The following is a 21,924-nucleotide window of genomic DNA, read 5'->3' on the forward strand; positions in this document are numbered from 1 at the left end:
TTTGTTATACCAAAATGACTGAGAGAACAAAGCATAAAGTGTTTTCAGATTTCTAGTACACCTTGATTGCTATCCATTAAACTTAAGACAGATTAAACAAAGCACAGGAAATAAGAGAACTCCTAGTCCCACAACTGGCAAATTGTGCGCACACTTTCCGTTCCTGAGAAAATAATACACAAACCTGAAAAATGCATTTAACTGAGAAATGAAGACATCCCCGTCCTATTGGAAGACTAAGGTGACAGCTCTTGGGCTCAGTGATTTTCGGATAAGCTCCAGTCTTCAACTTGCAGACACCAGTGACAGCTCCTTTTTTCGGATTGAAAGGGAAAATGTTTCAACAACACATTGAAAACATACTTAAGGGACAAGAAACAAAATCAAGACTGCAGTGAGAAGGAAAACAGAAAAACAATACTGGGAAAAAAAAAAAAAAGAGAAAAGAGAAAAGACCTTGGTCTTTGTATTGACCAACGAGATAAGCCTTACACATTTTTAAGTTTATTTTTGACGATTGATTGATGCGTTACCAGATATTAAGTACTAATCAAGAGCAAATATTAACACTAGTAAGAATAAATCCGATCCACCAGCCCTTATTCAAAATACATCAATTTCTAATTTGGAGATAACGTCTCTCTGACAAGGAAGTAGAAAAGCTGTAAATACCGATATAGTTTCCTCTCCCGATGTTCCATATACATACCGACGCTGTTCCTACACCTACACTGAGCATAAATTTATGTTGACATGAGTATCGGGTGTTATTTCTGTTTGCCTTGAGAGACTCTCCTCCTGTCCACTGAAAAGTAAACTCAAGATTCCAGATCAGTTAAAACAGTTGCTAGCCCCCCATTCAGAGTTCTGCAGCAGCAGTGTTCAGATTTTTCAGCAGTCTCTTTACAAAATGACCACTTATAAGTGTACAAAAACACTTATCACCTAGCTTCTCAGTAGGTACACGTTTGGCCTCTCTTAAGCAGAGAGTCAATCACAGCTTAAGATTTTATACAAGATCCCATTTTCAAGTTTGGGATTATTTCAGAAAATCTTTTTGCCTAGAAACAGTACTACTAGTAACACTTTAACTGGTTTGCCAGCACAACCTTTTACCCTGTTAGAAATGATGTTGACTTCTACCTTCATGTAGCATACATAGTGTCCTGTGCGACAGTTGATTCCAGGATGCACCAGCACCGCATATAAGGCATAGAGGAGTGGTTCTCCACTTGATTGAGACATGTAGGCTCGGAGGTCCAAATATTCAGGATATTTTACCTCCTAAAGAGAGACCAAGAAGATAGAAAAATTATATCAGAGTACTTCGCAGACTAGCCAGAGAAAAACACTTCCAAAAAACAGAGACTGGAATTATATGAATATATCTCTTGATTCACTAAAAATAAGTCTTCCCATAAGCAACGTTTAATACTAGAAGTTGCAGACAACTGTTTCCTGATGAATTAGCCTTCTCAGAGGAAAGTTTATGCTTCTTGTCAAGCAGGAACTTTACTGATATTAAGAGAAAAGTGAAAAAAAGAGAAAATGAAAATAAAAGCAGACCATTTCTCTATATTCTTAAGGTATATTCTTAATATACCTTGTTGATCTTTCCACCTGTGAAATCTGCAAATCTTTTCAGTGATATTGTGAGAACGTTGGAAGAACGGTGTACGGTAAATCTCTTGGATGCAGGAACCATCTTTTTACACCTTAAAAACAAGCAGAGACAAGTGTTTGAAAGCATCTTCTTTTTCGCCCCCAAAACAAACTCCTTTTAATGTCTCACGCATGCTTATGCTATTTGAATGATATTTACTTGCATCATATGTTTGGTTTTTTCTTTTCATAAACCCATGCACTGCATGTCACGTTTGTTAATACAGAGAAGAAGGTAAGTTTTACCAACAACTCAGAGCACAGCGGGAACAGGAATCTCTCATGAAAGCGTATTACCAGGGAGTTATAAAATATAAACAAAAAATATTAAAAATGAGTTATATATAAGACTAATAACAGTTATCAGCAATGGAAAAAGTACTGTACATGTGCAAGGCCTTTCCTTTTAAGCTCACAAAAAGACAGAAAATTCTGGCTTTAAGTGTGACTGAACCGATCACACCTCAAAGAGCACATTAAGGAAAGACCATGCAATTCAGATGTGAGGTGCTATTACAGTTCTTTCTCTTCCTCAGACATCAGTTATAAGAATCCTGAATACGCTGCATGTTGCTTTCTAGGATCCGCAGGCCAAGACGAACCTGGGATTAAATTGCTTTAATAACCTATTGGACGCTCTTGATTCGACACCCTAATTTCCTTAGTATCCGACAACAAGAAGTGGATACTGCATTTTTCATTTAGAGGGGTCAGGCATGAATCCTACAGAACTGAGCCGGGCACTCTGTGCTTTTCTGAGGGGATGTTTGACTAACAGCTTGTTTTGCCAAACCATCTTATGCAAATGTTCAATTGTTTCTCACATACGTAGAAACATCTTACATATTGATCAGCACAGAGAGCGCCTGAACTCAATAGGCTTTCCCTGTGCACGGGTTAGGCTTAAGGGAGCTCATTTCAGGCATTAGTCCACATCGACAGGTTTCACAGTTCAAGAGCTGTGCAAGACGCTGTTTAGTGAGCCAGCACAGGCTGCTAACATTCATTACCACAGAGCCAGCTCACATTCCCTGACACTCAATCTAACTTTGTTTCACAGTGAACGCTGGGACCTGCAGGAACCTGCTGCTGCCTTCCACTCCAAATCATTCTCCATAGCTCCTTGCTTCAGCTCACCACTACTACGAAATGAAGCAACAACAACAACAACAACAAAGCTGCGTCTCCTTATTTCTAAATGAAGTTAAAGGATAACTTACGCTCTAAGTCATGTAATATATAAAACTAATATCTAGTATTAAGACATAATTAGTAATGATCTTACTCGCTACATTTATAGCAATTCTCTCCATCCAGCTCTTCAGGTTTCACAAATAGTTCTAGAGCTCTGGTAACAGATGAAACCGCCTAGAGGAGCGAGAAAGAAGAGCGTAAAGTCACTGTAAATTCAAAATTCCAGAGACGCACTAGGAGTTTATAAGAGAACCTGACTAATACATACTTAAGCGATCTACTATGAGCACTGTCAAGAAGGAGGCAGAAAGAGCATGCTCAGCGTTTACCTCACCTGGAAGTCATTCTACTTTGAAACAAATCATTTTCCAGTAACGCAGACAGCATCTATAGTGTGCTTTGTCATCAATACTGGCAACAAATCCAGCAGTCTAACAATTAGATGTATATTGAGGTAGAACAACAAAGAAGTGTGACAGTATTATACTTTGTGCAGCAATAAAATTCTTTCCCCTTAAACCCAATGCAGACGTGGAGACTATTTACAGGGGTTCCACAGAAGGACAAAGTCCAATCCACTTTCTAACCACCACCAAGCTCTTATATTTTAACATTGTACGTGGTTTGGTTTTTTAAGTTAAACAAGTTTAATTTAGAAAGTTATACATGTACTTAAACATCATGAATTATATTTACAAAACCTCCTACCTTTACATCCAAAGTGATATCAAGAAATGCCTCATACGTATCCGAAACTGCTTTGCAATTCAAGCACTTCACTGGAAGCAAAATATAAATGCTTAACAACACGTGAAGGAGACTAACTGTCCACATTCAAGTTGTCGATAGATACTACTTCAGACAAACTACAGACTGCTTTACTACCGACAAAAGACACAGATCAGTTCTAAGGACAGGAATATTTTTAAAAGTACCTCTTGATCTTAGAAATCCTCCAAATATTTGATGAATGGTGGTGGTAGCTTGAGAAGATCTGTCCAATCTGGAAATAAATTATAATCAGACCTCAGAAGATTTAAGGCACACAGTTAACTCTTCAAAGAGTTTTATGAAAACCAAGGATGACCTAGACTTTCAGTTTTGATAGTAAATAAAGGCCTAAAAGGTGCTAGAGAACGTATAAAAGTGAATTTGTTTATGCTTACTTGGTGCTTCCATTCAAGCACACTTCCTGCATAGCATCAACAGTATAGCGCAAGAACTCGTGTGCGTCTTCTTGACTGCCAAAACGGAAATGTTGTCCTATTCCTAAATAAGAAGATGATAGTATTTACCTCATTTAAAAATGAAGTAATTCTCCTGTTTCTAAAATCTCTCTTCTTTATAGTGTTAAAACCATTTATACACATCAAATAATTATTTGAAGATTACAAGATGCTGAAAAAGAAACACATCTGAAGCCACTTACGACTGAGATTATTGATAACACGCGTAGGCTCGATGGCATCAACAGTGCAACGCAGGGCCTGGTTAATGTGAGTCTCCATCGTGCACATCATGCAAAAATCTTGTTCACGACCTGAAGAGTGAAAGAAGAAAGCATCCCAGTCTAGCGAAACAGACATAACTACAAACAAACATATAAGTAACATTTAAACTATAGATACAATATCCACTCTCCTTGTCCCAACAGCCTCCTAACATTTCATTTCACACAACTTTATAGAATAAAAATATCCATTAAGCCTGTATTCAAGTGCATTTTGTGATGAGAAATCTAAAAGACTACTGCAAAGTCACGTTTGTAAAGGCTGACAGGAATGTGAACTCCACAGGTTGCAAAATGTATGAGGAAAGAATATTTGACGTTGATGATACAGCATTAAGAGAATGTGGGTTATTTTCAGCACAGTGCTGTCAGGTGAGCTTCATGATACAGAGCTACGAGTCCTTTGGGAGAAAGGAAAAATTACAGTAATGTATGTAATAGTACTTCTGCCCTCCTTTTTTCAACAGGATTCTTAACTGAAACGATTTCTATATACAGGAAGAAAACAGTTAAATTTCTAGGTATCGATACAAAGATACCAGCCTAAAAAGCATACAGGTTTAGTACAACATTTACTTTATAGTACAACATTTTATTTAGGACAAAATCAGTCTAGATTTTAATTCAGTCCCACAAAAAAATCTAGTCATGTTCATAACAGCTCATATTGCTTTCTAGGTTTTTTTTTTCTTTTTTTTTTTAATTGGTTCAACAACAAACAGACCCTTTATTGTAGTGCATTATGGAACCTCGGCTGTGCAGACTAAAGACCTATGATGCCAACATCCTAAATTTTATTGCCTTTCTAGCAGCAGGAAGCCCAAATAGCCCAAATGCCAAATGTTCATTAAATGCATTACTGTCCAATGCACTTCATTATTCCCATGAAGCAAGAAAAGATCCTTTTAAAAAAACAAACAAACAAACAAACAAAAAAAACACATGGTGCATTAAACGCACTCCATATGCTATTCCGAGCCCGCTGCTAATACAATGCTCAAAGCCAGCTTCTACAGGTAAAATCAGGCAAGTAAGTTTGTCTCACAGAATCACTGCTGTTCTTTCACCTTCACAGCTATCCAACAGATTTAAAATACTGTTAGAAAGTACTCACATGACTGGCTGTGCTCAAGAGAAAGCATGTAATTGGCAAGTGGGGGGGTGTAGGTCAAACACTGTAGAGTAGCATTAAGAAAACACGTGTTGCCAAGATTGTACAGGCCAACTCCAACACTTTGTGTTTCTTGCCAATCCATACGTATCTTCTCAGGTGGAAAAAGAATCCTTTGTGGCGGAGCAATTCCATCATTAACAACTGCAAGAAAGTTATATTTAAAAAGAGATTTTGTTTGTTTGTTTCTAAGAAAGGTATTAAGTATATATAGGTATAGTAAATATATAAAGTATATATAGGCATAGTAAAAATACTATTCTGCGGGAGCACCTAGAGGAACTAGCTACAATCCAAAACAGAAAAACTTATTGCAGACACCTTTAATACCGCCATATTCAAATTGGCTGGTCAACACAACGTTTTGGGAAAAAAAAGTTTAGTCAACCATTTTAATTTTTTCCTTATTATATGCTTTTTTCCTTATTATAACTTCAACCACAAACTTAGACTTGAAATTATATGGTAATAAATGCAAGGACAATGTAAAAACAAATAACTAGGAATGACGGTACCCCTACAAATATCAGATCTTTTCCTGAGCAATCTTAGCATTCAAAAACCTGTGAATAATGGAACCTGTGAATAGCAACAATCAAACACTTTTCTTTGCAAAACAGAAAAGATATGGATGAATCTGTGCATTACAAAATGCTCCCCATATTTCTCTGTCGACTGTAAATATATCAAAATTAATTTCTGTAACGTCAGTCACTTCAGTTGCCTTAGGAGAATCGCTTTGGAAGTCTTTATTCACAGTAGTCCCGTTCTCTATCAGTGCAACAAGTAAGAACTGCACTTTCTACTTTTGTTTTGAAGAAAACAGAGGCAGGATAAAGCGCACACTTACTTAGATCTCTTTGGGCAAAAGGCTTAGATTTTTCAGAGGATCTACAATAAATAGCACCTCCACATCCTTGGGCCACAGAGACTTGGCTTGAATCTTCTGCAGGTGGTATCCGGCCCCAGTTTGCGGTGCGTGACATCGGTTTTTTAGTACTCGGTTTCTCGGATTTGCCAGACCGCCTTGAAGATGGCTTTTTAGACTTTGAAGATTTGGGCTTGTTAACTATGGTCATTGTTCTCATCTGCGGCAGAGACAAATGTTCTGGCTGACGTAAGAATACCAAGAAGCATTCCAAGAAGAAAAGAGTAGTACAAGTCCTGTCACTTAATCTCAAAGAAACGGCCTTTAAGAACTAAATTGCTGGTATGAATGATTTAAAAGGAATCCCCAAACTAAACACACAAAGGAAAAATTTCCATCAAAACTCTATCAGTATTACTTTTAGCTTCTGCAGAACTAGTGGCTGATGCCATTTCTTTCACTTTCGTAGGATTTTAATCCATTACAACTCTGGAGTCTTTTTAATATAAAAATGCAAATGACATTCTCTGAGGGGAATCAGTTATTTATTGCATTTTTGGAGCTTTGCAATTATCTATTAATTATTACCTATTATCTAATAGATAATGGTTGCGATTTATATATAATTGTTGCTCACGCTAGTAATGGAGCACTATTACTTTACTGCCTGCGCTTTTCTGCTTCGTGTGCACAAAGGTACCTGCATTTCGCTGCTACTTTACTTCTGTCTTTCCAGGGCTCACCCTCTACCTCACTGTCTACTGCACCAGTCATGATGGCTTTGTTGTGATTCTGTAATGAGCCTAGCTTTTGAATACACTTTTTCTGGGCGTCACTTTGTGATAGCAAGTTAATTTGTGAGGGCTTATCACCTATGACCTGCTTCTCAGTAGGTACACGTTTGGCCTCTGTTAAGCAGAGAGTCAATCACAGCTTAAGATTTTGTCCAAGATGCCATTCACGAAACTGAGTTTAACCTTGACAGAACTGAGTTTAACCTTTAAACCTGAAGCTCCGTTAAAGAATAAAGCAGCACCCAAGCCAGGAAATAGAAGTTAATCGTCACTTTACCCTGAAACGCACGTAAAGCCAGTGAGCTATTCTGTGCTGGCAGGATTGCTGCCGGGATGGCCGACGAGGCGGCGGGCACAGGGGGCCACAGGTCCTGCTCCCCGGGGCCACAGGTCCTGTCACAGGGGGCTGCCGGGGGTCTCCAGGCGCCGGGAACAGCGGCAACAGCGGGGACAGAGGGGACAGCAGCGACAGCAGCCGCCACCTCAGCCGAGGCCGTCTCCACAACTGCCACAACGGCCTCGGAACGCCGCCCAACTCGGAGCTCCAGCGTGACGCCTTTTCAACCTGGCCGCGGTGCTCACGGCTAAAAGCAGAGCGTTTCCTCCGGCGTGTCTTTACTGTCGGTGCCGGACCGGCCCTCACCCCGAGCTCTCCCTGCTGGGAGGGCTTTGCGGTTGGGGTTTCCCTCCCGCCGCCGCCGCGGGCAGGGCCCGCGCGCAAGCTGTCCGCGCTGGGGAGCGGCATGTCGCCCGCGGCGAGAGCCAGAGGGCGCGACACGAAAAAGCCCCGACACGAAAAAGCCCCGACGTGCGGGCGAGGCGGCGGGGAGACAGCTCTGAGGGAGCGGCCGCTTCGCCCCGCCGTCCTCCTCCCCTCCCGGGCCGCCCCGCCGAGACCCGTGCGCCTCAGGTGCTGCCCTGAGAGGGCGCTCAGGCACTGGGACAGCTGCCCAGGGCAATGGTCATGGCACCGAGCCTGACGGGGGTCCAGAAGTGTTTGAACAATGCTCTCAGACATAGGCTCTGCTTTTGGGGTGGTCCTGTGTGGAGCCAGGAGTTGGACTCGCTCATTATTGTGAGCCCTTTCCACCTTGGGATGTTCTCTGATTCTAGGTCAGCAATCCATTATCTGATGAGAGGTGTGGAGTCATTCGAAGGGAAGAGAGACCAAAACACTTCTGGTTTCCAGAAGCGGGTATTTGGTAACCAAACCGATGATTCCTTTTCTTCTAGAGCAAGTAGCAGCAGGGATCCGCTTTACAATAGGCTGGCAACAAGGAAACAAAGAATTGCAAACAAGACGTAGGACTTGAGCAGCAGCTTGTATACATGCATCAATTTATAAATGAGCACACAGCTGAGCGATAATGCAAAAATTGGACAAACTAAGTGAAGACGTTAACTGTAAATTTTATAGGTACACACTTTACTATGACGTAAGAACTGGGCAAGACCTTTCAGGGAAAAGAGTTGTTGGCATGTAATTTGAAGTAAGCTTCAAATCCCAGAGGATGATTTTGTTGGAACTTTATTCAGCTGAAAACGTGGAAGCCTTGTTTCTGCTTGTGTTAGTTACAGCTCCAGTTTACTTTGGTTGGGAGGGAAGGCATTCCAGGCTAACGTGCTGTACCTGTTCCTTCAGCTCATTGTCCATAAACGGAGGAGCAAATGAAATTCTTTGAATCTCCATTAAACGCAGCACTACAAAGTGGAGTAGAGGGCGATCTAGCACTTAATTTTTCTGTAAGCAGAAAACCCAACAGAATCTCCACAACAGTTTTCAAATCTTGTCCTGCAGTAAATGACCAGCTGAGTGAAGCTTGCATTTAGAGTATGTGCTCCTACATTAGATGGAAATAGCTTTTCCTCTTCAGAAGTGCAACTGAGTGGTGAACTGGCAGCTACGTAGGGAACTAGTTGTGCCAAAGGGTTTGTGTTGAACGCACAGAAAAATATGCAGGTCCCAACAGTAAAGGATTGTCTGTAGGCATCACACTGAGTACAGATGTTATCCGCAGGTTCGTGCCCAGTGCACCGCGCCAATTATTCACCCAGAGTTGGAATGCACACCAAGGTCTTTTAATTACATAATTAATTACAGAACTCTGCAGAGTCAGGTACTTGGCTATCTTTCGCGAAGCAAGCACACCTCTGACTCGAATCACTGTCATTCATACACAGGAAATTTGTGAAAACTCTCTCTTTGGCTCCTTTTGATTGGTTATTACAGCTCACCTAACTTATCTCTACTGAGCTTGCGCATTACAGAGGAACACCGGGGGGGAGGGGGTACAGGAGGAGGGGGACACACACCGAATCCCACATTAGCAAGGATTAGCATTTTGACAGGTGTGATTTCTAATGTGTTAACCCTTAATGACCCTTAATGAGCAAAAGGTTACTATAGGTCAGTCTGGAGCTGGTTTTCTCCTTCTTGTTTTTTCCCTTTTATCCCTTCTCTTCCTTGCTTCTCCTTGTGGAGTAATTGCCTTAAATGACTAGGCATTATAAGCACCCCTCCATCCCAAAAGCTACCCGCCTCCAAGGTGCAACCACCCCTCACTGAGCACATCCTCTGAATTTCTCGGAGCCTGTACCTTTAAACGCAAGCGAGGTAATTTCTACCAATCACAACCAAGATACGCATGACTGGAGTCACTCAAGCTCCACCTAAAAGATAGAAAATAATATCAATTGGCTTAAGAGAAAGGGAATGTTGGGGGAGATACTGTCACGAAGGATACCTTCTGACATCAGTCGACAGGCTGAGCCTCTCATCCCCCCCCCCCCCCCCCCGCCCACTGGGATGCTGCGAGGTAAGATCTGAACGCTTGGTTATACCAGGCGTCTCCACGGAAACTTAGAAATCTCTAGCGTCTTTATGCTTTTTAACGTCTTAATACCTAGGCCGTGTACCTGTGCATTTCATGCATGCTAGCTTGCTTTTGCAGACAGTGAATTTATCACTGGCAATCCAAAGGACCTGTGTATCTGTTGCCGTAATAAACTGCACTTAATTGCATTGTTCCTGGCCGTGACAGTTCTCCTTGAACGCGACTAGAGCGAGGGCGTGCTGCGTTGGTGGTGGATCCGTGGCCGTGATAGTTCAGTACCCTGAAGCCGACCGCACCCGTAACGGTCAATCGGCTACACCCCTTAATGCGACACTACTAAAGGAAGAAGATGACAGGGCTTGCACGCATCGCATTAGGCTTTGCATGTGAAAACACCCCCAAATAATTTCACATGCATTTAACGTTTTTAAAGGGAAAAAACCAGGAAGGTGTAGTCCTTCTGTAAGCTACAGCTCTTGATAGTTAAGGCATCAGCATTCATTCCTTTGCTTGACAACAAACTATGAACATACAGAAGAGTTAAATATTTTCATTGCATTCTTAAAGGCGATTTTTCAGACTTGTGCTTCAGTTGTTGGAGTTGAAGAAATCGGTAGACGCCCTTACTTTTACGTTAAGACCAAAATCTTTATCTAAGATTGTGTTATCTAACACAACTATACTCCCACCCCCACATGCTTTTTGGAACTTCTGAAAGATCTTTCTGCAGTCCCACTCTGATGGTCTTTCAGTAACATACAAACTGCCGTGGCAGATTCTGTTACGGTGCTTTTCTATTGACAGTGTGCATAACACTCAAGGTAAAGCCCCTCATTTTGCAGTGGGGACATAAAGTGTTTCTTTGGACGCTGCTGCTTCTGTTAGTACTCATTTTTTCAGAAACTTGTTGAACCTGAGCTGTGCCTACCGCACCAACGAATGCTTTCATGACACAGTATTTTGTCAAAGCAGTTTTGCTTCTTGGAGCTACAGAAGCAGCTCTGGCTACATGATAGGGAACTGTGCTGCACTGGCAAAAACAGACTTACTTACAGACTTAACACCACTTGCTAACTTGATCTATTTCAAATCTCATTTTAACTTTAAAGAGCAATCAGTTTTGCGGTTCCTGTCTTACTAAGTTGCCTTGTTTTGCATGGAAGGTCAGCCTGTGAATGTTTTGCTTTATTGCATGCTTCAAAAAAAGGCTGAGAGGAAGAGACTGGAGGAACCTTTTCTATTCTATAGACTTTCCCCCACGAATGTGGAATTGCAGGCTACTTGGATGAATGTTCGAATGTAAGGGAGCAAGCCTCAGCCAAAGGAGGTAGAATCCTTGCTTAAGAGGAAGTATCAGTGTGGGGACATCTTTGCTTAATGGGAGCCATTTAAACTCTTCATAGAAACTCAATAAGCTCTACATCTTATATTTGGAAAGCAGTATGGTTACGCAGCTGCTAACCTAATGACTTGAGTCTTCTGCTCTGCAACTTCAGATTTTGTTTTCAAGCAGTGCATACATCAGTTTAGGCTTTGGACAAGGAGATTTGTAATGCAAATAGTGATAAACCAGAATCAGTGCTACTGACGAGCGTAATGGTGAAATGCAGCAAATCAAGTGTTCCTGGAGAACTGTGAGATTACAAAACCAATAAGCCATGAAGCACTTTTTTTTTTTTTTTTAATCAATTCTTATATGCTGAAATAACACCTTCAAGAAAATCTGTTTATCCAGCCAGGCGACGGTGTCTACCTGTAAGCACAAAGGAAATGCCTTGAGAGTTCGTTTGCTGTATTTGAAGTTCTTATACCCTGCAGAAATAATTATTTAGAGTAACATGTAACTGAGGAGATCGTAGCAGGAAGTATATTATTTCTAGCATTAAATTGCTGCCCCGTTGCCAGTGCAATCTAGGGAGAGAACTGTATATAATAGTTAAACTCCCCTGGACTGACTTACATTATAAAATATTCTGACAAAGTAAGCTCTAAATCACTTGACATTTTGAAGAGTTTTAAACGGGTACAAAACCGAAGCTTTATAAACCAAGCAGCATTTATAATGCTTCATATATAAAAACAATGCCTATTTTTAAGATTTGTTACATATCTATGTAGATACGCTTGCTGGAAAAGCCAGGTCTGTTGTAGACCAAATGCTGCAGATTAAGACTTGTGGCTTACCAGTTTCATTTCTGTATTTTCTTGGAAAAAGTTTTGAGTTAGAGTTTAAATATAAAATGTAAATACTGTACAGATATATATTGAAATAAGTATTTCTTGGTGTACACAGGTGATATGCATGACAAATACTCTGTATCGATCATTGTTAAAAACGTAATGTTCTGTGTAAATCCACTGCGTATTAATCTTTTCATTTATCATCAAGAGCTGTTACTTAAGCCTGGACATTCTCAAAAACAAAGTGTGAAACTATATACCATTGTGTAGCTCCTCCTTTATCAAGAGTGCATGCAAGATAATTGCTCCTTTTTTCCCTTTCCAGAGGATGATTCGATTTTATAGCATGGATTATAACCGCTCTTGCAAGTGACCTTCTTTTAAGCACAACAGTTTAAATGATCAGGTTACAGAGAAAACCCTTTCACTGCAAAATAGATTCAATAAAGACTTGTGGCTTACCAGTTTCGTTTCAAAACCCAAGTTGTTGGGTTTGATGGAAAAATGGTTGGTTTGGATGGTAAAAAGGTCGTCCGTTTTGATGGTAGGTTTAGTCTGAGTATTGAAGGCTTCCATCAGTAAGCTCTGCATCTGAAAGACAAAGGGAAGAAATGTCATTCCCTGTTGTGATACTCAACATGGAACTGTCTGGCTCAGTGGTTTTCTTTCTAAAGAGAGAAGTCACAACCCTGCACATGGCTTGATCTGCTCTCTGACTACAGGGCTGAACTGACTGTTGAAGGCAGCTTCCAAAGCCCTCCCATTAAACTGACTGCATTTCAGTTCCGTGCTAAAATTGGTCAACTGTACAGAATATTAGGACAAAGCTACCTGCTTTGATAGCAAACGGTAGACCTTAGGTAAGTTACATTCATTTGAAGGTTTGACTGGACGGCATCCTTGTTTTACTAGTGATCTTGTGGTCAAGCGGACCAAATCCTAGCTACAGAACAGAAGCGTTCAGAAACTGGCTAGAGAGAGCACTTAGGAATGCAGGAATTTAACTGCTTTAACGCTGCTCTTTCTCTCACGTATCTGGATTTTCCTTAAATCACAAATTATCACCAGCTATCCTTGTTAATTTATTCAAAGTAACATGAGTCCAGGTGAAAAGGCACACTCTAACAAGTCCTCAGTTGTTCCTAGTCTGCTCCTAGCTTACTTGAGAGGTTCAATACAGTTAAAAATAAATAAATAAATAAATAACCTGCTGAAGTAGCCTGAAGTAGTGGAAAACTCGGAAAATGTCCCAAGCCCTACACACCCTCCAGTTGTAATCAATGCTGCAGATGATGATGAAGATGATGATGGTGAGCATGGTTTGGTTCTTGGAAGGAATTTGTGCTGTAAATGATTGTGTAAGTCTTTGGTTCTTGGAAGGAATTTGTGCTGTAAATCAATGTATAAATCACAGATGACCTGAGGTCTGACTAGCGATAGGGCAGGCAGTCTGGTCAGGTCACTGGTGGCTTTGTCTGGCAGTCAGTGGACAGAACCTGAAATGTTGGAGGAAAGCTTAGAACCACTCTTGGCTTTAGTTGGTCTGTTGTGTAAAGCTCTATGTGAAACTAGGAAGGAAATTCCTTTTTTTTTGTCTGAAGAGTAATATGTTGTGTAGTAGTTAAAGCTGCAGAGAGAATCTAGAGTCCTAGATGTTTTGTCCTAGGGTAGTCTACTTACGAGTTCATCAGGTCAGTGTAGCTGTATTAAAAAAAAAAAAAAAAAAAAAAAAAAAGCTTTTTTATAGGAACCATGGACTGAAGTGTCATTGCATGAGCTACATAATCACGAACAATCTGGCCTATGCATAACTGAATAGATTTTTCCCCTTCAGACCAGCTTTCTGCGGAAGGAGAAGAAACTAAAACTCCCGTCCAGCAACCAGCTGAGGAAGGCCAAAATGGATTACGGATGATTTCCACTCGGAAAGCCAGTGCTACTACTGCTAAGCAAGGTATTCCAGCACCTGTAGTAGGATAAATCGGAAGGAGAACTTGACAATTAACTCAAAAGCAATGTGGCGTAAAAACACAACAGAATGTAGGGGTGCTGAATGGACTCGGTTATTTCCATGATCTCATTTCTCCCTGATACCATCATGTGCCCATTGGGTCAGAAAGTTGAACTCCTTTTCTTTCCTTTTGGAGAACAAAACAGGGTCACAGCATGGAGTTTAAATGGCTGCACGTGCAGCCTGGCAACCACTGTTGAAAGCCATATCTAACGATAGAGGGATCTAATATCACGTAAATGGATTAAAATTAAAACTACAGTTTTTACCCTGAAGGGTGAAAGGAGGGGCAAAATGCCATTGATTCTATGGTTGTTTCACTTGTGAGGAGTGTTGACAGGCTTTATTCTAAATACTTCTGAAAGTTCCTGAGCACTAAGAAGCCTGAGGATCTGTGGTCCTCAGTGAGTGCCTCTAAGCCTTAGTCTCATTAACTGTTTTCTGTTTTCAGAGGACGGTCTGAATTTTGGAATAAAAACACTTGAAGAAATCAAATTGCAGAAAATGAAGGAAAAAACTAAGAGACACGGTGGTGAGTTAATATTCCCTACTTTCTTACCCTCTTCACCTTCATCCTGTGTGATGATTTTTCTTTCAAAAAAAAATTCTTCCAGTAATACCGGGTAGCTGGCTATGCTTTGGTGAATCCAACTATTTGCCAAAGAAGTGAAATTTGATTGGCTTCAGAATGGCAGGTGATGGTGGCTGGGAGCTGCTTGAGGGATAGACTTCCATGTTTAGCTGGGGGCATCGAGCAACCTGATTCTCAGCCAGCTGGTATTCTAGATGGGAATTCCAAGGGCAACCAGAGGCAAATTAGTCACCTCTCTTATTTGCATGCTCTGGTCACTGTATGTTTGACAGTAATGAATAATTACAGTTTTTTGTTCTTCGTGATAGTTTTTTCTGTTTGGTAAACTTCCTTATGTTTTGCTTGCTCTGAGCAGAAGGTCCTTCAAGATCTTCTCTTCCTCCCGTCGATTCTATGATTTTTCCTGCTCCGGAAAAGGAAAATGTCCGGACAGTGGTGAGAACTGTGACACTGTCTACAGAGGAAGGTAATAATTAATGCTTTTGTTTTGATTTCATTACTCCTAAACTGGAAGGTTAAGCAAGAAGGAAGGCAATTCACCCCTGTTAGCCTCCTGGTGCTGCCGCCTTCTGTTCAAAACATGCTTTTATGCTGAAAGTCCCTGGTTGTACTGGAAAGCTTTGGTGCTCAGGTTAAGTGCAGTAGCAGGAGAAAGAAAAAAATGTGTCAGTATGCAAATAGGGGGATAACTGAAAAACAGGAGAGTAACGAGAAGAAAGAGCTCTAGAGGACAGTGCTATGTAAGAAGCAATTTCTGAAGCTTTAAAGAGGCTGACAGTGGCACGTGTGGACAGTAGTGCGATAGGAGTCTGTGTATAAATTATATTGTTTAGAGTTGTGCAAATTCCTTTGAAAGGGAAAGAAGTGAAGAAGTACTTTTACTCATAGACATTCACCTTAGAAAGGAATATTTCTCAGCATTTGTACCTAATAATATTCTGCTTGCTTATGCAGCTCTGTTCTGCACAAAGTATAGCTGTCAAGCAGACTCAGATTCATTCTCGACTACATTCAGCTGGAATTTGAGGCAAACACTGAGACTATGGATACTTTTTCTAAGTTAATTATAGTTGTAATATGAGTTTGTGTGGTTTAGCTGTCAAAACAGTGTCTTGCTGGGTTTTTTTGGACATGGGCTAACAGTATACTATTTCTATTGGCTACTGGTCTCTATGAAATAGAAAAATTTTACTTTTGTTTTAGGGGAGGAACCTGTGGTTCGACTAGATCTTGCTGAGAAACAAGGAAAACGGAAAGCCTCCGTGGGTAAGAACTTTTTATGAGCTGTTATTTAGGTGCCGCCTTCTCTATATGACTGCATCGAAGAGTATTTTTGACGTGTGAGAGGAAAATGCGTTGCAGTGGAGATCTGTGTTGACTGCAGAAATGGCAAAAAAAACCATTTAGCAGCTGAAAGGCAATTTTATGAAAATATGCTTGAAAAATAGAAGCTTGTGGTTGACTGTTCTCAAATCTTCCTGCAAAGAAATGTTCTTAAAATATTCCTTGTTTTCTCTGTCTGAAGCTGATGTAAGCGCCCTTCCCATGAAGCGCAGCCTTGCTGAAAGGCTGGGGAAGAAGGTGGAGGTTCCGGGAAATGCTGACAAAGCACCAAAGAGAGGTACAGCTACTAAACAGGCATCTGGATGTGATTCACGGGTTTTGTATTTAGGCTCTCTGTTTGTCCTTTTCCTGCGATGTTTCTTTTTGCATGTTGGCTGAGGTCTTAATCACCGGGATTCAAAGTTACCTTTCCTGCCTTGTTTTCGAATGTGAACACAAAGTTGACGTTTATGCAGCCTCCCTAATTTGGTCTTTTTCTGTTTTGCAGTTCAAGTTCCCAAGTCTGTGAAGGAGAGACTAGGATTACCTTCTCAACGGACTAGTACTGCGAAAGGTAACAACTGGCTATTAAATATACTTTCTCCTTCTTCCTTTCCGTGAACTTAGACCGTTTTCATACAGCCCTAAAAAGGAATTCAAATGAAAACAAAGAACTGGTTCCTCTTGCTCGAGTGCTGAAGCTCTTCTGACAGCCACTATCAGAAATCTGCCTCTAGGTGTGTGTTTATTTTCCGCTTGTGCCTTGTCAAGGTTTTAAGCTGCTTCTGTGAACCATCATATACAATTAGAATAGAGCCACTGCCGGGAGCAGGAATTTGAAATGCAGTCTGAAAAAGTAATCAAGTAAACTAGCATTTCTGTGTAGCAACTCTCTCTGGATAGGGCTGGTCTTCAAAATACAACAAGTGGCTCAGAGGAGGAGGAGAATGTTAGGCTATTGTCCTAAGATGGGTTATTGGGAACGCTCAGGCTTAGTTTTCCTTAGTACTGTGACAAATTTTGGAGACTTAAACTATTGTTGGACTCTCTTTAAATGCTGGTGCTTCTCATTTCTTGATGATGACAGGGAAGGCTGCTAAGCCAAAGGGAGAGATCCATGTGAAAACACTGGAGGAAATCCATCGTGAGAGAGCTCTTCGAGAAAGTCAAGCCAAAGCCCAGGCTGAATGGCATGGTAAAACCAAAGATCCCAGCGCAGGGGCAAAAATTGAGGGTGAGCCCAAGAAGCAGAGCGTGCTCACTCTTTCCGGGCCCAGCAAAGTGCAGTCGAAGGAGCCGGCAGGTAAAGCCAAGCCAGAAGGAGAAGTGCGTGTTAAAACCCTGGAAGAAATAAAGCGCGAGAAAGCTCTGCGGATGCAGCAGAGTGGAGGAAATGTGCCAGCTCCCCCAGCACAACCTGGACCTGCCCCAGCCGGGCAGAAATCGTTATGGAACACAAAGCTATCAGGTAATAAGATGCTTTAATACCTGCCCCGGTGAGGTGCTTCCCATATTGAGCAAGTTCCATTTGCTCAGGATCTGCTTTGCTTTTTCCTTCAATGCGGAGGATAAAAGAGTTTAAGGCTACAAAGTTCAAAGGCAAAGAAGGGCCAGAACGTGCAACCATGTCTGTTTTCGTTAATTACGTGATGGTATTCTGTATTTCCCACTAGAAAATTAACACATTGAGGGGCTTTTTAGTCTAATTTTGGTATTCTGTTTTTTTCTGCCATCTGTTTATGGTATGAAGTCCTCCCTGTGTTGAGTTCAAGTTCACCTTCCTCTTTGGCATGTGTTGCTTAGCTTGACACATGTATGTGTTTGTAAAGCATGCATCAGCATCTTAATGTGGGGGGCCAGTTTCTGTCAAAAATGACAGAGGATCAAAGGCCTCGTTGTTAACATTATATCAACTTTGTAAAATGAGATTGTGTGAGGGAGATAAGGAGGGCTTAAAGGCTGCATGCACTGCACATTGTAGCCTTTCTCTCTGTCTCACGGGACACGAGGAAATAAACACACAAAGAAAACAAGTACCCAGCTTTCTTTCGTTTCTTCTCCTGCCAGCCAGACGTTAGGTCAGGAATGGGAGACTAGAATATGACTCTACAAATTTGGATTTTGTAGAACAACTTAATAAATTTTGTGGGACATCACTGCAGGGGAGAGGAAGCTGGTACAACAGTTGCATACACTCTCTTGTCTTACTATACCTGCTGCTTTTCCTTTCCTAGAGGGAGCAAGACTTTAAATACAAAAGCTGTCAACATTTGTGAATCTTACTAGACTTCATACAACGTCTTAGAGTATTGCTTGCACTTGGGATCGCTCTGTGTCTGAGTTTCCCTCGTCCTGGATTATGATTTACTGTAGCCATTCACTTTCTTTGTTCCTTTGTATGGATTGTTGGTAGACGGAGTTTACTATGTGGAAGATATTGCTGAGAATCCAGGCAATGGCAGTGTAATTCTGCTGGCCAAATACAGTTAACTGTGTAGAAGGGCCGTGGAAATGAGGAAGAGAACGTGGATTTTTCATGAGGCAGAGCAAGACTGTATCAGTTCTCTCTTCCTTTTACTCTAGCCAACTTTAACATGTTTGCGAAGCCTTGGGATGGGAAAGTCGCTTCCCCCAAGAAGAAGGCACTGAAACGTAAGGCACCTGGCAGTTTTCCCTCTGCTGTAGCAGCTGTGAAACCACGGACTGCCTCCGACGCTGACACAATGGGACCTCCAGCCAAAAAAGCAGCTATGGTAAGGACAGGGGCTAATGCAGAAATGGATCCCTTGTAAAATTTATACCCTCCTCTAGGAGAAAAGATGGAAAACTCAAATGTTCTACAGGCCTTCTGTTTCCTTTTAAATCCGGTAGCTGCCTACAGAATTCTTGTAGTACCCTTCCATATTTATTAGATTAATGGCACTATTTACTTAGTCCTCTGTGATTCTGTGATTTCTCTGGTGTGGAGGATTTTGTCCATTAATGCTGTGTTCTTAAAAGACACAAGATCATTAGTAACCTCCAAGTGAATATTAACTTTCTTCAGGAGCACCTTGGTTTTGTATTTTGGCTAAGGCTCCGCAATGCCAGAGGAGAAGCAGCATGGAGGAAAAAGCTAGTAAGGAATCTTTTACCCATGAGTCCTAAACACTGTTTTGCTGCTTTCTAGGCTGTTCCAGCCACGCTGGAGCACGTCCCAGCCACCAGACTTGAAGAAAATCCCCAAAACAGGTGATGACCACAACTTGTTCTTTTTCTCAATCGGTGTATATCCCCAGTGAAACATAAGTTCTGTCACAGGTGGGGAAAAAAGGAGGGTTCTGAGATAATTAAAGCCCAAATCCATCAGAGGAATAAGTCACGTGAAATGACTTTCTAGCAGCTAGAAGGAATGCTTAATTAGACTTACTTTCTTTAAATGCTGCAAGTCGGTACAGCTTTCCAGTGACTTCTTGCTCTGTCTGAATACCTAAATGAGGATGAGGTGAAGTTCTTCTACTTCCTCGTGAGGTGATAAATGATGAGTAGTGTCCTCTGCCTTTTGGTCCTCAAGAATGCCACCCGAACAAACATACAAGGTGACAAGAGTGCAGGGAGAGCAGAGGGAAGTGATGGCTGCAGATCAGCTTCCTGTAGTGGGGAGCAAACTCTGCTGAGTGTGCCGTGGGAAAAATGACTAACTTAGTAAACAGATATTTGCAGATGGAGACTTCTTAACATTTTTACAGGAAAATTAAGCAAGGTGGCAAAGTGCCTCTTGCTACAAAAATTGAACCATCTCTGCTAGACTCCGGGTGCTCTGGCTTCACAGAGAAACCCCCAAACTGAAAAATGTACCTGCTAATATATTGGGCTCTAAATGTAGCCCTGGGTTAATTGAATAACAATCCCTGGGTAAGATTGAAGTGCAGGAGGGGTTGGCTACGGTTTTAAGAGCCGGTTTGCAGAAAAGGGATTTCCCGTTAAGAAATGGCATATACTGATTGTTCTCTTCCTTGCTCTGCCAAGACCTGAAGCACATCTTGGAAGCCAGGCAGAATCCGTGGAGCCAATGGAGTTCTCAAGCTCGACTTCAGCTTCTTCCCAGCTAGAAGAAGCAAGGACACGCCGGCTGAGTTCCACAGGCAACGCGCCCGTATCTGTAGACGAGGATTTAGAGATGCTACTTTGGGAACTCTCAGACGGCATACTGGAAGCCGAGCTCGACTTGGACCCAGGGAAGGATGAGGATGACCTCCTCCTTGAGCTTTCCAAGATGATTGATGATTGAACTGCATAGTCCTATGGTATATTAAAAAAAAAAAAAAAAAAAAACAACTCTTCTTCTTGTTGGATACCCCGAGGTGATCCTTTTTCTAACTGAGGCTTTGCAATGAGACTTAAAGCACAGTTGGAACTGGTAGAAATTGGCAGGATCTGCACTCAGTTGTCCTAAGTTTTCCTGCTGGTCAGAGTTAAGGTCTTGTGCATGGTTCCGTAACTACAGGTGGCTACCTTTGATATCAAGAGGACAAAGCACTTGTTTCTTTTGGCACAGAAAGATGTCCATCGGCACGCTGTGGTGGCTGTGAATTGACGTAGTGATGGAGCGATGCTCTGAAGGCTTAAACGGAAAGCTTCTTCCTTCCGCCCCCCTTGGCACAGCTCGATGTTGGGCACATTGTGAAGCCTGGGTGTTCTGATTTCTCGGACAGTTGATACCCAAATCCCGGAGTTACTATGTCAACTCTTGACTTTTATTTGTGTATGCCATTGTTTTGACTGTAATCTTTTCAGATGATGAAGCTGTAGGGGCGGGAGGGAGCAAAATAATTATTCTAGCGTTGTGGACCAAACATGCTGCCAGGAGTGGTGGTGGTGGGGTCAGCCCACCTGGCCTTACTTTCAATTATCAGGGATGATAAAATGGTGTGAAAAGCAGCAGCTCTGCGATACGGCTACGCTACCCCCACTCCCTTCTCTTGTGCTGTACCAAAGTTCCCCCAAGCTTTGGTTGGTGCTTTTTGCTGGTGACAGTAGGACTCCAGGGCGAGTAGTCGGGACTCTCCTGCAGTAACTGGGTCAATTAAGGGTTGGTTTAAGTGCCTCCTGGTTTTTAAAATTGCTCCCCTGAGCTGCTGGCTCTGCTGCCTGCTACAGCAAATGTTCGGGTGCCGTCAGCGTCGCACTTGGGCGTGGGCACTGACCCTGCGGAGGAGAGCTGAGACTCGCGTGTATTGTGTACCCTGCCGCCAGTGATCGTTTTCCCCTAGCAGATCTATTTTGAATCATTTCCCTAAATTTTAGAGGAACTTTAGGCTCTTTGTGCTATGATTTGTGAAGCTGTAGGGGCCCTCAGGCATTTGCTGCTGGCAGAGGAAAACCGCTTGTCGAATTTGTTGTAAATACTTTCTGTTTGGACAACAACGCCTGTGTGTGTGTGTGTGTGTGTGTGTGTGTGTGTGCGTGCTTTGACGACCCCCTGCGACGCCCCAGCTCCGCGAGGGAAGCTTTGAAGCGGCTCTAGGAAAACCTCTGCGGAAGAAACCGCTGCTAGTGACTTGCGGAAAAGGGACTCCACAATCAGTGAGATTGTAAAGTAGGTATGTTTATTCAGCGCTGGGCAGCACGGGAGGTCGTGGGCATGAAGATTGATGACTCTTCCTCGTCACCGCTAGTTGACCTCTTGTCTTTGCACAGACTCAGTTGCTCCTTGGCTCTTGTCCATCTGCAGGACCAGTTTCTCCCAGTTTCTTAAGACAGGCTCACTCTCTTATTAGGAGACTGACCTTGGTAAGGGGCCCA

The 21,924-nt window shown here is 42.0% G+C and overlaps 1 protein-coding gene and 1 long non-coding RNA gene across 2 annotated transcripts; one reads left to right on the plus strand and one right to left on the minus strand.

Moving 5' to 3' along the window:
- Positions 1-383: 383 nt before the first annotated feature.
- LOC136791257 (ubiquitin carboxyl-terminal hydrolase 42-like) lies at positions 384-7,959 on the minus strand. The gene is made up of 11 exons (XM_067000634.1): positions 7,477-7,959; positions 6,388-6,625; positions 5,481-5,681; positions 4,286-4,396; positions 4,023-4,125; positions 3,792-3,859; positions 3,565-3,635; positions 2,948-3,030; positions 1,604-1,715; positions 1,117-1,284; positions 384-389 (listed from the first exon to the last, which is right to left on the minus strand). The coding sequence occupies exons 1-11, from the start codon at positions 7,942-7,944 to the stop codon at positions 384-386; spliced, it is 1,629 nt and encodes a 542-aa protein (XP_066856735.1). The 5' UTR covers positions 7,945-7,959.
- Positions 7,960-13,274: 5,315 nt separating this feature from the next.
- LOC136791254 (uncharacterized) lies at positions 13,275-20,247 on the plus strand. The gene is made up of 3 exons (XR_010832869.1): positions 13,275-14,168; positions 14,677-19,371; positions 20,149-20,247. It is a non-coding gene; the product is annotated as an uncharacterized lncRNA (long non-coding RNA).
- The last annotated feature ends 1,677 nt before the right edge of the window (positions 20,248-21,924 follow it).

This window comes from Anser cygnoides, chromosome 7 (genome assembly GCF_040182565.1).
Source record: "Anser cygnoides isolate HZ-2024a breed goose chromosome 7, Taihu_goose_T2T_genome, whole genome shotgun sequence".
In the NCBI taxonomy this organism is placed as follows: Eukaryota; Metazoa; Chordata; class Aves; order Anseriformes; family Anatidae; genus Anser; species Anser cygnoides.